This window comes from Papio anubis, chromosome 4 (genome assembly GCF_008728515.1).
Source record: "Papio anubis isolate 15944 chromosome 4, Panubis1.0, whole genome shotgun sequence".
Classification (NCBI taxonomy): domain Eukaryota; kingdom Metazoa; phylum Chordata; class Mammalia; order Primates; family Cercopithecidae; genus Papio; species Papio anubis.
The window spans coordinates 104,102,018-104,119,339 of NC_044979.1; the positions used below are offsets into that span (position 1 = coordinate 104,102,018).

The following is a 17,322-nucleotide window of genomic DNA, read 5'->3' on the forward strand; positions in this document are numbered from 1 at the left end:
TAAAGTTCAACTATTTCTCTCTTTAGTAAAAAGGAATCCATAGAGTCCTCTTTAGTCACCCCTTCACACAGCACAGAACAAAACCCTAAAAAGGCCAAACAAAAATGAAAAACCAATGAAAAAGCAACTTTATTCTTGTGTGTACTTACTGTGACATTCATCATAACGAGACAGGTGCAGCATAGATATTGTGTAGAACTTGCTTCCAGAAACACAGTGGAATTGTCCACCATTGTTCAATTGTGCCTGGAAAAACTCCAGGAAGATGCACATGTCCTTGGGGAAAATTCATGTCTTCCTGTGAAGTCATCTTTGAGCAAAACATGAATTCCTCTTAGCAGAAAGGGGGTTTTGTTAAAGGATGTATGTTTCCCTTCTTTGATTTAGAAAGATTTTGAACTGGATCCAATCTGTAAACTATTACATTGAAGCAATTAGTATACCGTAACTTGATGAGTTCAACCTGACAAATTAAAAAACCACCAATTCAGCAACTAGGGAGTCCACTGTGGCTGATCCTTATTGAACTCTGAAAAGAGCAGTGATTCCACATGGCTTTAAGCCCGTCAGGTGTTAAACACAGCAAGATAAACTAAAGCAGAAATGAAAAGCCTAAATTTTCAAACTCCTCCTTTAAAAAAAACAAGCACACAAAATCTCTTTGTACGTACTCTGTTAAAAATTATGCTCATCTAATTTTGACAAAACTAAAAAGTGCTTCTTTGTACAGAAGGTGCTGTTAAATCATTTTATCCCTAACCCCATTTCGTTGTCCAAGGATATGCTTTTGCATTTAAAGGAGATTGAAAGGTTAATATAATAATGGATGTTTCTCCTTGCTCTTATCTTAAGCATAGTGACATTTAGTTTACTGAAATCTAAATTTTATGTAGTTACACTCCTATTATATGCCACGATAGGTGTGTTCATTCATAAGAACTTCAGCTATTTATTTAGTTAAATATTCAGCTTATTTATGTAGGAAATCTGTTACTTGTTAAAATAAGCAGTAGGTAAACAAATATAAATAATAAGTTATTAAATCAACAAATATTTGCTGGATTTTTGCTCCAGATTACAGGTCCAATCAGTGTCATACTGCAAAGGGATGAGAGCAATAAGTTTCCATAACACCAAAATCCCACATATGTTCCAAAATTTATACCACTTTACCCATGCCCTGACTCTTGACCAGCAAAATTTCCACTCTTTGATAGAGCACTCAGAAAACCAAAGCCATGGTTACAATGCTAAACAAGACAAGCACATATCCTCTGGAGTCTAGCATAGTATTCATATGTGACAGTCAGAGGTTTTGAAGATCCTCAAGTTGCATGGACCAGCCATGGGTGAATTTTGCTGCCTTTGGGTGAAAACTTTGTTTAAATTAAGTGGAAGCTATTATATGGGAGGAACTATTTTGTTGACTGAATAACACATTAAGCCATTATCCATTGTTAACCCTGAAACTCCAATTGCCTAGCATCTCTGGTCAGTAGGGCCCAGAAAGAGTGATGCAGGAATCTCTAATTACTGTTGAAAGAGATCTTAAAGTCCAGCAGCCTTGGAAGTCAGGAGATGCTGACCTGTAAGATGGGGCACAAAAAGTGGATGTTACCTACCCAAGAGGAACTTTGCCTTTCATTTTTCCTCCTTTCTAAAACCTTGTTTGTGCCCTGCTAGCTAGGATAATATTTATTCAATATGCAGAAAAGCAAGCTGCGGTGAAGGGACCTACCAAAGGCTGCTCCTTTGCTCAGCTGGGACCTTCCCTCTACTGACTTGCTTCCTTCTTTAGGTATGAGACCTTATCTTGGAATGCAGGAAATTGCCATTTACTGGCACCTGTCAGGGAAGTCTTCTTGCTTCTCTGCAGAATGACACAATGGCAACCTCTCTTTGCATGCTCTTCTTTTCTCAGGGCACAAAATCAGCAACAGAGGATACAGTGTAGGGCAATAGGTGAAATATGGATTCTGACACTCACATAACTTGCTGCTTAACCTTGCTGTACCTCACTTTAACCACCTATAAAACAGAAATAGTACTCTCTTCAGGGGTAGTTGTAAGCAGAAAGCCAAACTGTTATTAAAAATGCTTCTGGTAGAGCGCCTGCATGGACTGGGTACAACAAGGTCTCAGACAGATGACAGGAAGTCTAACGATCTGGCCTAGATTCATTTGAATTGAATTCTACCTATTTCTTATATCTTCCTACCAAGGGAGCTCTGATGGTGAGAAATTTACCTTTATTTTCCTGCTTTTAATTTCTTATGGGAAGAGGAAAATTTGAAGATCATGGACAGGAAATTCATGCTGGGAACTAACCTAAATCCTCCATCTGGATTGCAGATACTGAAGGAAAATTGATTTGGGACCATGCATAGCTTTTTGCACTGCTTCAGTTACATAACTAAAGCATGGATCTTTTTGTGATGTTATATATTGCTGGTACCTTAGTTGTTTTTTTTCTTTCCCATGTGATTTAAGCCATAACAAATTCTCCAGTGAGTGGAAACCTCAGGCCTGACATGATGTGAAAACATTTAGGATGTAGCCCTTCTTGTTGGGTTGAGATGATGTGGTAGCAGACACAATGAAGAAAATGACCTAGTTGTCAGTTTGTTATGTTTATTTTCAGCCTGTGCCACCCCTCCCATCACAGACAACAACAAAAACCAAACCAAAAATAAAACACAAATCCATTTACAAAATAGGTAGAGAATCTGGAGAAAGCCCTTCGAAGGCCAACTCTGAAAATTAATTCTAAAAATGTTTCAATTGACATTAAGGTGATATTAGAGTCCCAATATCAATTTGAGACTCACTTGATTTATTACTAAGTCCTAAAGTCTCTATTTTGACATATATAATATGAACTTAAAAATAGTTTTGTCTAATCCCTTCCTTTGATGCTTGAGGAAAACTGAGACCCAGGCTCTGTGTGAGGCAGAGTGACATTTCTAAGATTGCAGAGCTGGTCTAGTTATTTCTAGAAGGTTGGTAAGGATTTAGGTTCTCCAGGTGCTAGTCTGGGTTAAGATGCTTATACTCTGTGCCTCACCATTAATGGCTTGACATGAATAACAATGACAGAAAGTATAGGAGTGTGGAAAACCTAAAACAACTGTGAATGAGCAGCTAGATTCTGTTGGGTACTTACTGACAGCAAGAAGGTCTTAAAAACTAGATTTAAAAAGAAGCAAGAAATTAGGGCCAAAGAGAAAGCAAAGACAGGGAAAATAAGAGGCGACAGATTTGCACTGAGTTCTAGAGCATTGATTGGGGTGAGCCTGGATCTCACCTCATTGGTGTCTCATACCTCTTGCCCTGACACCCACCAAGCTTTGCGGTTTTTGTGCTTGGACACTTCTTCTACTTAGGTCACTTTCCAAAAGTAGTAACTCCGTGGGAATTCCAGGCTGACTTTGCTTGTGGTGTTCTGTGTTTCAGGAGGGCGTTGTCACAGAGTCTGAGGTGCGCTGTGTTGTTCACTGTAAAAACCCTTTGGAGCATCTGGGAATGTGCTGCCCCACATGTCCAGGTAACGTTCTTAGGAAGGGGAGGCTGGAAATCTCTGTGTGTTCCCTCAGGAATGCATGAATCTCCCAACCCCTCTTGTTGGAAATTTTCTTCCCTTTACATCTGTGTACCTAATGGGTTTAGAGAGCGAGCTCCTTTGCATAGAAATATCCGCTTGGCCTCCTTGGTGTGCCCAGCATGAATGCAATGTGCTGGAGGTCCTGGCATGCGGGTTCTCCAGGCTCCGAGGTCTGCTTTCCACTCCACAGAGCCACAGGTAATGCTTATTTTGGAAGAAAAGGCTGTGGCTTTCTCTGGCTTCCAGAAATGTCTTTTTACTGCTTCATATTGCAAAATCCTGGCCAGAGCTCGCCGTGGTGATGAGGTGACCAGATGTTTTCTGAAAACTGAGAGCTGTGTCCCTAAGTGAATTTAGCTTAGGGTTTTGCTGGTCTCAGTTTTCTGTGTGGTTCAACAAGGTGAACCCTCTGTCTTTTTTAGAGGGACCTGCTTTCTAGCTGACAGCAAAAGGATCTTTCCTTTGCAGTGGCTGGAACGTTTCCTTTTACTTTTCTGAACAGGATTACAAAGGCCTCCTGCATCTTTTCCTGCGCTTACATACAAGCCTGGGGATTTTGAGGTGAGAGATTTTTCCTGATCTCTTAAGCCACTGGCCGAAAGTCTCCGACAGGTGTTCTGCATTTTGTTGTTGTTGTTGTTGTTGTTTTTTCTGAGTGCTTTTCCTCCAGAGTGGTAATACGACTACTGCTCTGCTTTTGAGGTTAATCTCCAAAGGGCCTTCTGTTCTTGGAAACTTCCTGTGAAGTGGCTAAGGCACCACTGGACACTCTGCAGAGATGAGCTCCTGCTCCATTCTCAGACACCTGTCGCTTTCCTCCATGCGGTCTGAAAGGCATGGTCCCTTTCAGAGTTCAACCTTTTCTCACCCTTGAATGACAAGAATAGCCAGCTTCCACTTATGTCTAACCCTCCTCAGCTCCCCTGGCTGTCTTTATTCAGCTCCTTTTTCACACTGGGATTTCTGTAAAGCTTGTATTGTTCATGAGCTTACATGAAAGCCAAAAACTGGTTGAAAGTAACATTATTTTTTCCATTATTCAGTTATTTTGTGTCTATCAAGCAGAGATTGCTTGAGTGCTTTTCCTTCAGAATGCGTTGAAAGGTTTGTATCGCCTAACTGTATCCTTAAATGCCCACAGGATCTTTATTCAATGAGATCAGTAGTTGTCCAGGCTGCATACTAGAGTCACCTGGAAATCCTTAAAAAAATCAATCTTGATGATCAAGCTGCATCCCAGACCAATTCCATCAGAATCTCTGAGGAACTCTGGGGTCTCAGATCTCCCAGATAATTTCTATACACAGCCAACCCTGACATTGATAACAGAGCATATTTTATATACCATACAGATTTAAAAATATCATAGCTCTTAAATATGAATTCAGTTGTGTTGAGTAGGCTGTTGCTTTATTTTTTATTTATTTTATTTTATTTTATTTTTTGAGGTGGAGTCTCGCTCTGCTGCCCAGGTGGGAGTACAGTGGCATGATCTCGGTTCACTGCAACCTCCACCTCCCAGGTTCACGCTATTCTTCTGCCTCAGCCTCCCAAGTAGCTGGGACTACAGACACCCGCCACCACGCCTGGCTAATTTTTTTGTATTTTTAGTAGAGATGGGGTTTCACCCTGTTAGGGTGGTCTCGATCTCCTAACCTCGTGACCCACCTGCCTTGGCCTCCCACAGTGCTGGGATTACAGGCGTGAGCCACTGTGCCCGGCCGACTGTTGCTTTATTGACACAGAATCAACTCAGAGCTGCCCCCTCCTCATAACCATGGGATCCGTCATGGACCAACAATAATGAAATGGAACACTTCAAGCCCAAGACATCTCACCCTGTAGAACATTCTCCTCACTTAGAAGATAGTCATATTTTCAGGCTGCCTTTGAAACTGTGGGTACACAAACAGCAGAGTGATCTATTTCAGCAATTGAAGTTATATTTGAGCCATTGCTTCTTCCACTCTCTTTTTGGTTGGGTTTCTAGGAAGGAAAGGGCTGAACTCCATGACTGCTCATATTACAGTGCTAAGTCCTCACAGCCATCCACTGTTTACACAAGAAGAAATTAGGCCCACCGAGAATAAGTGCCTGCCTGAGGTCTGTGAGTGAGTAAGGGCCAAAGATGGGGTTGGGATCCAGCCCCTCCTCTTTTCTGACCACCATAGGGCACTACCTCCCATGCCCGTACACACCGCAAGAATTGAGAAGCTTAGGTCCAGGTGCTCTGGGAGGCAAATCTTTAAGAATTGGTGTGCCAGTGTCACCCACCAGCCGTCTGACACCTGGGCAGGCTCTGTGTCCTCAGTTATGGGGTCATGAATCAATTTCATTCCCTCTCCTTAATTTCAAAGGCCAGCCTTTGGGATACAAATTGGAGGATCCAGAAGGAACTGTATCCACGAGGCATTATCTTTTGTCTTGTGAGGGAGTCTTCAGGCAAATCTAGAGAGGGAGAGTCAAGAGAAGCCTTGGATATCCTCCTTGGTCACTCGGAAGGACTGGCATAGATCAGGAAATGGCATTCTGTGTAATGACAAACACGTAATCCGTGGTCAGTTTCTTCCCGAAGCAGATTTTAGGGCATTCTTGGTCGACTGCTCCTTCCTTTTCGCTGGGCTCTTTGCTCAGGAATGGTGGGTTGTGATGGAAACAATTTGCATAGAATTTTCATTTAAAATTCCTTTAAGTGGTCAAGTGTAGATTGTTATAGTTAATCTGGCAATCTGTCTGACAAAATCAGTGGTGCAAACCTGTATGAAAGAACTGAAGCTGCCTTGTTGGAAGTGCACCTTAAAGAGAGACAACTGGGTATTTGCCATAGTAACAGTGCTGAGATACAGCCACTAGGAGGGTCCCACACTTACCAAGCCTTCTGGCATCACTGAGAATACCAAGGAGCTGCTTGATTGCTAACTCTGCATGCCAGTAGCATACAGATCTTATGCCTGGGGCATTTTTTTAAACCATAGTTTCACTTGGTAATGCAACTTCAGGCTCAGTAGCACTTGTCTGCATGTCTTCCATTTAACAAAGGGCTCTGTATCTAGCTTAAGATGAATAAGGTCAGTGGTCAGATCAGGTGGGGGTAATGCCCATTCTTCTTTGTCAGGAACCAGCAGCTCCAAGAGCTTGGTGGGTTCTGCAGATGGCTTTAGCTGGCAGGCCTTGAACACTCATTCTCAGGGGCATGGAGCAGTCTTCCACAAGACCCCGCTTTGGCTAAGTTTTGTCCACTGCTAGCTCTGCTCCCAGCACTGTCTTCCACGGAGAAAGTGACCTCAGCTGTCCTGGCCCAGCACCTTGTGAGGTCAGTCCTGAGAAAAGTGGCTTTGCTGTTAACTCATAGTTGTCCCATGGCCTGTGTGACATAGGGTTCCTGTCTCCTCTGTGCGTCCTGCCATTTATGACCTCTCTTTGGAATTTGGCAGTGTCCCGGACATCTTTCTGAATAGGGGACACCTCCTGGGTTTTGGTCCTATTATTAGCTCAAGCTTGGAGGGGGCCACAGCCCCTTTAACAGAGAGTGTGGGGCTGAAAACCCGTGTGATACCTCCTGTCCTGCCTCTGCCCCTTGTTGCCTTTGTACCTGGTCCTCTGAACAGTGCAGCAGATGGGTCAGAACTGATTTTTAATTCTAGCTCTGCCACCTGCCAGCTGGGGTGAGTTACTTTCCCCTCTGAGCCACATTTTCCTTATCTGTGAAAAGAGTGATGAACGTCCCTACTTTGTAGGATCATTGGGGATATGGAGTGAGGTAGGGGTACCTAGGATGTGGTAGAGGCTGTGCCATTCTTAGGTACTCATCGAGTGGAGCCCCTGGTGTCATCTGCTCTGAGTTCATGGTTGACTTCTCTCCCTTGGCCTTCCATCTGCCTCCTCTGGCCCCTCTGGGTTTGGTCCCTCTGGCAGTGGGCAGCGTGATCACCACACAGCTCCCTGCATGGCGCTCTATGGTGCACTGCTGCCCCTTGGGCTGTCCTGGGTTCCAATGTCTTATTTGTTTTCCAGGATCTTTGGGGTTTTGGGTCCCATGCCCATCTTTTGCCTCTGTTTTTTTCTTTTCACACTATGCAGCAATCTTGTCCACTGGTTGAAGAGGACACTCGGCTGGGTGGAGATAGGCAATGGATGAACTGTGGATAGAAGGATTGTGTCAGGTTGAATGACGGTGGCCGTTGCCCTAATTCTAAACTCTTCACTGCTTTCCAGGGTGTGTGTTTGAGGGTGTGCAGTATCAAGAAGGAGAGGAATTTCAGCCGGAAGGAAGCAAATGTACCAAGTGTTCCTGCACTGTAAGTCCTGCTGTGGATGTTCGCAGGGTGTCCTTCGGGCTAAGCGCTGCTTGCACTCACCAAGAGCACCCCCGGTCTCTACAGCCTCTCCCTCGACTCCTTTCTGGGGAAATGTCAGTCCCTCCTGATGTGGAGCCGAGGGAAAAGCTCATCCACCTGGCTCGGTGCTACTGACATTCTGGGCTGGGAAATTCTTCTTCATGGGCCTGTCCTGTGCATTGCAGGATGTTTAGCAGGGTCCCCTGGCTCCACCAACTGGGTGCCAGTAAACCCGTCCAGCTATACCACCACCAATGTCTGCAGACCACCCATTGGCCCATGGAGGGCAAACTTGCTCCCGATTGAGAAACAACTCCGCTCCGAAGCGTGAGGAAGAGAGGCTGCCTTTCCTCCATGTGCCTCCTTTTTTTGGGGAAAGCATGGATTTTCTGTTCCTCAGGGGTTGAGGAGCTTCTTACTGAGGCAGCTGCTTGTTTTTTTAGTGCAGCCAAATAAAAAGTGATGGGGACAAACACAGCTTGCTTCTGTGCATCCTGAGGGGTGAGAACCTGGTTTGAGGGCTGATCATTTACAGGTTGCAGAGTGGATAGGAGGAAATCCCCTGAAATGGTGGGTTCAGGGCAGAGGAGGAATCAGACGAAGTCATAGGCTTGTCTTTCCAAGCATTACTGAATTCTAAGCCATATACTAACGATCTCTCCAACAAGCTTAGATATAAAAAAGAACTTGACACATGCTATTATTTTAAAGGGATCTTTTTCATTAATATATGTTAAATTTAGGGTGAAGTCAGTGGTGGTGGTAGTGACAGAGAATCTAGTCTTAACCAGCTGCTCTAAGTTATTTACAGTAGGGAATTAGTACAAACTCTATTTTTTAAGCTTTTAATCTGTTATAATAAAGAGCATACATTTTCCAAGTCACTTGTGACTCAGTCTGCATCTCAGAATATTAAAAGGAAAATACATGGGTAACTCTAGCATCCTAATTTCACCAAAACAGAATCATATGTGGATCATCATAAATCATAGCATTTGTTGTTTCTCTACATGTCTTTTCGAAAATCTTTCCTCCTCCCTTCAGTACACATGCACCCAACCTAGAGAATACAGATTAGAGGAAATATGACCAAGGAAATATGACTTTTGTATGGGGTAGAAGGAGGTAAAAAGAAAGGGAGGGAGGAAGAGAGTATATATGTATGTGTCTATATATCTAGATATAAAACATATGCAATATACATAATATACATCACGTATATAATAATATATAAAAAACACAAAGTACTCATGAAAATAGCCATGAGCTTGCATATTCCAACTCAATTGCCATGTTGTTCCTCTCCTGCTAATTTTGATTTTTTATTTTTTGAGACAGAGTCTTGCTCTGTCTCCCAGGCTGGAGTGCAGTGGTGCTATGTCAGCTCACTGTAGCCTCTGACTCCAGATTCAAGTGATTCTCCTGCCTCAGCCTCCCGCATAGCTGGGATTACAGGTATGCGCCACCATGCCTGGCTAATTTTTGTATTTTTAGTAGAAATGGGGTTTCACTGTGTTGGCCAGGCTGGTCTGGAACTCCTGACCTCAAGTGATCTGCCCGCCTCAGCCTCCCAAAATGCTGGGATTACAGGTGTAAGCCAGTATGCCTGGCCTAAATAGCTTTATTTTTTATGTAAATGATTTCTATTTGCCATTAAATATTACCCATTTCTCAATTTTATTTCTTCCATACTGTAAACTACGAAGCTTTCTGATAATTTTTTAAAAATAATCTTATGCTTCTGGGAGTAGGCTGAGAAAAAACAAGGCATATTTCAATAGGAAATTGTAAATGTGCATCTGAATGAACTGCCTTTCCGGGTAAAGGTGTGCCAAGGTCAGGCAGCTGAGCCTCCTTGGAGAGGAAATTTAGAAGGTGGTAAAGAAAATGGAAAGTTCCTGCAGCTGTACCAATGACAGCCAGCCGAGTTCTCCAGTGCTGGAACTGGAAATGAGCTTAGAGATGATATGTACAGGGGTCACAAACCAAAATGTACTGCAGGCATTCTAATTTCATATGTTTCTAAACACAATGCATGATGAATGAAACACCAAGTTTTCCTGCCTAGTGAGTTCTTGGCAGACCTGGAGTCTATTCCTTTCTCATATCCTTGTATTTAATTTCATGTATTCCTGTATTCTTTCTAGTTTTCTGCAGTGCCACCCTCAGCACTCAAAGGGCGACTGATGACTTTGATTATGTTCCTGATATCAGTCTTTAGATTAACAGAATAAATGGGAGAGGCAATGGAGTTCTTGCTTGAGGATAGGACATTTGTGTACCAGGTTGGGTATGGGGAGTGTCATGAGAGCAGTTTTTCTTTTATGAACACACACATTTGAGGTGTAAGCTTGCTTTTTGGCAGCTTGTTAGTAAAATAATCTGGTTTTTAATATTCTTTCATTTTTGCTACCTTTTGATGGAGTACACTAAAATAAAAAGTAATGTCTTGGCAGCAAACGGCCCTCTCTTGAGGATGGTAACTGTGGAGATGTTCACTTTAGAATGGAATATTCCAAATGTATGGCCTGGAGGCATGGAGTTTAACTAGGAGGCGTGGAGTTTGCCAGTGTTGCCCTGGCAGCCAGCTTGGAAGCTTTGGCATGTGAGGTGCGTGCAGGTGTGGGGTGCCGTCTTGCTGCGTGAGGAGGCAAAGCTGAAGAAGGGTTTTAGACGGGACCTGTGCGAGGCCACATGCCGCACTGAGGAGGCTGCCAGAGGGGTGTTCATAATGTTAGGCTGCAGCTTCCCTTGTACAAATGAAGACTGCATGTAAAAACCTGTTTTGCTTTGGTAAAAATAGATGTATATATAGATAAATATAAACCTATTGTGCATTGGAGCATGTATATAGTATTTATGTGACTATATATTTGTTTGTATATCTCTATATCTATAATTGCATGTATCTACACACACACACATATATATGTAAGTATATAAAATATGCCTATAAATACAAATACAAACATATACATTTCTAAGATACTTCTCAACACATTTCTAACATACACATGTTTAAGATTGGATGCCCCAGAAACAGAGCCTGAGACAAGTATATATGTGTAAGTAGTTTATTTGGGAGATACAGAAGGCATGGGCAGAAGAGTGTGGAGGGGAGACAAGGATGAAGAAGCAGCCAGTTGAGGAAATGTCACTAAGTGCTATGGTCTGAATGTCCCCCAAAATTCAGTTGAAACTTAATCGCCATTGTGGTGGTATTAAGAGGTGGGACATTTAGGAGGTGATTAAGCCACGAAGTCTCTGCTGTCATGAATGGCCAAGTGTCCTTATACAAGGGCTTGAGGGAGGAAGTTCATCTCTCTTGCCCTTCTGTCGCTCCCGCGATGTAAGGACACAGTGTTCCTCACCTTCGGAGGTTGCAGCAACAAGGCGCCATCTTGGAAGCAGAGAGAGCAGCCCTCACCAGACACCAAACCTGTCAACACCTTGATCTTGGACTTCCCGGCATTCAGAACTGTGAGAAATAAATTCCTGTTCTTTCTAAGTTACCCACTCTCAGATATTTTGTTATAATAGTACAAATAGACTTTGACACCAAGTGAGCTACCATTGTGTGTGACCAGAGCTTAGTCTTGCTGGGGAAAGTCTGGAAGCCAGTGTAAAATTCATGCCTCAGAATGTTTTCACTGAAGGAGGGAGAGAACTGAAATGTCTACACACCAACTCCAACCAGGCTTTGGTTGAGGGCTGCTCCTGGGGGGTCTTGATTGGGTAGCATTTCCAGCCTACCCCTCAAGTGGCAGAGTGGTCTTTAGCAGCAAGAGGAAGAAACACAAAAACAGATATTTCTCAACTTACAGTGGAATTATGCTCCGATAAATGCATTGTAAGTTGAAGATATCTTAAGTTAAAAATGCATTTAACACACCTAACCTGCTGAACACTGTAGCTTAGCCTAGCCTGTCTTCAGCATGCTCAGAACATTTATATTAGCATATAGTTGGACAAAATCATCTAATACAAAGCCTATTTTATAATAAAGTATTGAATAGCTCATTAAGCTTCTTAAAAACTACTTAAAGTGAAAAGCAGAATAGTTGTATGGATACTCAAAAGTACATATTCTACTGAATCCATACCGCTTAAGTCAAAATATCATCAGGGACTAACTGGACTGGAAGTTAGAAGTGTGGGCATGTGCATGCACCAAGTGGTAAGGGTGAGAGGATGTGGGTACGGCAGCAACAGAGTCAGCTACAACATATATATGTGTGCATATGTGTCCATATATATGCACGTAAACATCTATACATTCATATATTTGTGAATATGTATGCGTATATGTGCAGATGCATATGCATACACACATATGCATAAACACGTTTGGAAGACTAAGCCATTAGCTTTTCCCCAAACCTATTACTCTCTTTTGCCTCCAGTCCTTTGCTCATGCTGCTACCCTGTCTGTAATTCCTTTCTTCTGCTTGCTCACCTGGTGAATCTTGACCTTTCCAAGTCTGTTATCACCACCCCACTGCAACTCCCTGAGAACATGATTCCCCCAAGGAGAAGCAAATGTTTTCTCTTTTGTATTCCTGAGGCTCCATGGCTCTCATTTGCTATAGCTTCCCTGCCATCTTTCTCTCCCTCTTCCTCCGTGCTTAGCACCACTGGCAGGTGCTCAACAATGTTGTCCCCGTTCTTCTTTCCTATTGCTGTCTTTTGATGTAGTACACTAAGAAAGAGTAATGTTTCCTCTTCCATCCTTGTAGCTTCTGCCCTTCCAAGCTGGCCAGCCTATTCTTGCCTGGGAGAGTAACTCTGGTCAGATATCCCCTTATCACTAGCTTACTGTTTGCCTTGGGGGCACACCTTAGGGAGTTGTGTGTGTGTGTGTGTGTGTGTGTGTGTGTGAAGCATCCCTCGGGGGTATTATCCAGCTCCAGTGGATGAACTGCAAACTCTTCATGGTGTCCCCACTGGCAAGTGGCTTGTATATGCCATGTGGCTTGTATTTGTGGTCCAACCCACTTAGTTACACTCTCTGAATTTGTGAAAATCTGTCTACTGATGTTTTTGTGATGTGGTGACAGAGAGGCAGACCACCAGGAAGACACTGACTTATTGAGATGGATTCCTGAGATCATGAAACAAATGCCTCACACATGATTGTACATCCTGGTTTCAGCTGGTCCATCTCAATTCCAGACAATTGAGAACATGATAATGTTTGCGGATTATCTGGAGGGGATTTCACAACCTTTTGCTCTTATCCATTCCAGAAGCAGACCTAACATTTTTAGGTGTGACTATCATCATGACTCACTCAGAAAACGTGGTGCTTTCTTATCACTTGTTAGACTGCATCATCCCTGTTTACCCATTATGGAAATAAAAGAGCCAAGAGAATCACTTCTTCAGAGTCCCGATATTCATCAGGAGAGTGACAGCTTGAGTCCCATTAGCTGTTCCATATAGCAGTCTGAGTCATACTAGAGTGCATTCTTTATGAGATGTGTTCAGTGCAGATAAGCACTGTATTCATTTTTAAATGGAAAGAGGATTCTTTCCTAACACTGAAGCAAACAGTAGTTTATAAAGTATACTGAGTGTTGGTTAAAGCACACCTTGGCTTCCTACCTGCTTAACTGTACAGCAAACAGCTTTGTGTGGCTTTGTTCAGTCAACTTTTCAGGAAACAGAATGGTAGCAGCTGGCACAGACATTTCTGTAAAACCTGTCTTCAATGTTGTGAGACTAAAGACCAAGGTGCCAATGAGAGATGTTTGTGTTCTTTTTACCAAACTATTTTAAGAACCCCAGGGGCTCAGTGTTCTTGGAAATTGCTTACAGGAGGGAGTATAGCCCACAGAGTGCTAGGACACTCTTAAAAGAGCAGCAAGTCCTCTGTCTGTAAAACCAGCCAAATTAACTGGCCAAGATCAATTACTTTTGCTGACAAAGGCGTATTAAGTTCAGAGGAGTTTTACCAATAAACATGGGTTGTTAATGGGCTGTCTGTGATGAAGGAGCTGTGCTTTATTGGCTCTTAGAAGCCCTGAAGTCCATAAACACCTTTGCTCTCACTTACACTTTAGATATTGCAAAGTGCTGTCTCCCAGGGAAAATGAAACTCCAGGGAAGGTTACTTGAAGAAAGCAAAGAAAATGGAGATCCTCATGGCTTCCCTGTCTCTTAGACTGGATTCTTGAAGATGTTCTGAGCAGCCAGGCAGGGTCCAGCCTCTGTCAACCTCTGTGACCTCATCACTGTCCCTCATCCTTGTCCTCTCTGCTCTGGCCACTCTGGCCTTCAGACAGAACCTCTCCATCCTTGCTACACAAAGGGAGGACTCCCACCAGCAACGTGGGTCTCACCTGTGAGCTCGTTAGAAATGCGGCATCTTGTCCCTCTTCCAGGCCCACTGAATTGAAATCTGCCATTCCACATGATCCCAGAGGTTCATTTGCCAAATAAAGTTTAAGAAGCACTGGCCTTATATCTCATGGCTTTTACTTAGGCTGCTTTTTCTTTTTCCTCCCATTTCTCCTTCCCATCGCCCTATACCTAGACAGTCTCCACCCACTCATGTGGCACTGCAAAGCCCAGACATTCCTTCTTTAGGGAAGCTTGTTCTGATTCCCAAGACCGGATCACTTCCTGTTGGGAGACTCTTTTATAGCACCCCATAGTTTACTCTCCAAACATCTAAAATGATTTGTAATTAGATATTTTTGTTTGTGATGGTTTTATTTAACTCCATCCATTAGGGAAAAATGGTGACTGTATCTTCCGTGCTTGGCACATAATGAGTATACATAATAATTTGCTGAATTCATGAACGAATGGATGCTGGTTTTTATTTTCCTTCTTTTCCCCCACTGCTTCTCTTCTGTATCTCCTACTTTCCCCACCCACCCCAAACATTTAGTCTTCACCAAGTCAGGAGAGAAGAGAGAGATGCATGTCATCATGGATGAGCTCAGAAAGGAAGAGGGATTCATGTCAGCTGCTGTAGAGCTTATGATAAATTGTTTGGTGTGGAATGTGTATGACTTCCCTGAGGATGTCTTGTTTGAAAAGTGTTCCTAGGTCTCAAAGATCCCTACAAGTTCTGGTGGCCGGAAGCTGTGGTGGCAGGAAGCAGTCATCAACGATCAGGGCCACTCACTGTGGCAGAGCTTTTGAAAGAGTAGAATCCACTATCCTCAGGTTGACCTTGCTCTGAAGTATATGGGGGACATGACTGACCTCCTCCTGCTCCAGTGTCTCCAGCTCAGATAGCGGTTCTCTGTAGTAGGAAGCAAAGAGATGCCTCATCATTTCTGTGGTCACGTGGTGCCCGACTGTGCTGTTTCTCCTTTGACTTGGGGACTTGGGACCTTCGATGCCTAAACCCTCTCTCATGGCCTCTGCCTTACTTGCAATAGTATGTGCAATTTGATGCATTTTAGTCATAAGCTGTCAATATATCTTCCCTGTCCACAGGGAGAAATTTGGCCACATCTGGGCAATAAATTGGAGAATTGAGCAATTATTGAGCAAATTAGATCAATGTGGGCAGTTTATCTAACTAGTGTGGGCCAAAAAGCCCCAGAGGAGTTTTCAAAACTAGTCTGAAATATTGGTGTAATTGCTGCAGTGTTCCATTTTGCGCTATGGATGTACCATCACCCTGAGGACAAAAAGGTCTTGAGTTTGAACAGTCAATTGAAAAAAAAAGTGTTTTCTTAAAGGTCTGGATAGCACTTGGCCACTAGGAGGGGCCTTCAACTTGCTGAGAAAAGTAGCTGGTGTTCTGCTTGTTTGTGACTGGACAATGAGCTTGTGAATCTTGGTGTTTTAATTAGAAAGAATCCGAATAGTTGTTGTTTACCTGTTGGCCAAGGCTTCTAGCGGAAGGTCTATTGTAATGCCATTGTCATTAGACTGAATCCGCAAATGCACAACTATTGTTATGGGATGTCAAATTCTGGTTTCTTGAAAATACCACCAAAATGACCTGTTTATAAGGCACAGCTGAATTAATTGCCTACCGTAGTCATTGATCATTACCTTGACAGAGCCTTAGTAGCTTTTTGGAAGAAAGAGGGCAAAGTTGGGATGAGGTTTTAGGGGATCTGGCTTAAGAGGGGTCATTCAGTGTGAGGGCTTGATTTGGACTGGGAAAATTTCATGGTATGTTAGTTTAGAATTACAGAAAACAGTAAGGCAAGAGCTTTAAATCACATCTTAAAACGTTCACGAGCATAGTTATCTGTGTTACTAGACTGTACTTTCAGCAAGTTGAGTACTTTTAGCAAGTTCCTGAAACCAGTAGGGGGCTCAATTTTTTTTTATATTAAAAATATTGGGAATAATTGTTATATATTTTAAATTCTACCTCATCCTGGACTTAAATGTTTTCAGGACAAATCCTAAATTTTAACACTCATGTATGTTTTTATTTTAATGGCTTGTAGTTCCTTATGATTATTTCTTTATATAATTTGTTTGTAGCTGAAATATTCTGTAAAGCTATTCTTCTACACCGGGAGACATCGACTTCATAATGAGCACAACAGGGAAAAAGTTGGAAAAGAAATGTTTCTTTGACATTTGAGCATTTATATGAAAATGCATGGTTTGAAAAGAAATCCATAAATGATTTATTTATCGAGGAATTATTGATAATAATAGTTATTATTACTGAATGTGTTCCCTGTGCCAGGTACATATAGTATATACTGTTAATTTTCACAATTGTTCTGCAGCCTAGAAGGTCTTAGCTTCTTTTTTTTAAAAAAAGCCAAACCCAAGCTTCTGAGAAGTTTAATAGCCTTCCTAAAGTCAAAAAGCTAGCAAGAACTGAAGCCCTAAACTGCCTGATTGTAATGCTCCATGTCATTTCTCTCGTCTATTCTCTCCCTGCACCAACCAATGTAATTTTGAGATATTATCTATAATTGTTGGTGGAGATTTGAAACTGGGAAATGGCATTTGAGTCTATGGAGTGAAGAACAACCAGCCATTTTGAGGGAGAAATAATGGTGATGCAAACATTGGGAAAAAACCCAAATCTGGTGCAAGAAATATTAACACAATAAAATAATAAATTACACTTCCTCTCTCCAAAGTTCACATGTCTAAGCAAGTTTAAACTCATACCAGATTTCAGCCTTGGGCATTGAGCCCAAGCCTTTGTCACCATAATGCCAGTGTGGGTGAAGAACACATATCTGTTACCCTCAGGTAAGTTGGAAAATTGAGACATAATCTATAATGCATCTCCTTACCAAGAAGTTATGCATACGTAAAGAAAATGTGATAGTTTCTGGGCAGAGCCACCCTCATTGCCTCTGTGTCCAAAGATAGATAAAAATAAGTGTTTATCCAGCTGGGTACAGTGGCTCATGCCTGCAATCCTAGCACTTTGGGAGG

General features: G+C 42.5%; 1 protein-coding gene across 3 annotated transcripts in view; it reads left to right on the forward strand.

Moving 5' to 3' along the window:
- The window catches only part of BMPER (BMP binding endothelial regulator), a 243,831-nt gene that overhangs the window by 61,928 nt on the left and 164,581 nt on the right, over positions 1–17,322 (forward strand). For all 3 annotated transcript variants that reach the window (XM_009203122.2, XM_009203124.2, XM_009203123.3), the window contains exons 5-6: positions 3,454–3,544; positions 7,817–7,899. In XM_009203122.2, coding sequence (XP_009201386.1) covers positions 3,454–3,544; positions 7,817–7,899 — 174 coding nt within the window. The remainder of the gene's footprint in view (positions 1–3,453; positions 3,545–7,816; positions 7,900–17,322) is intronic.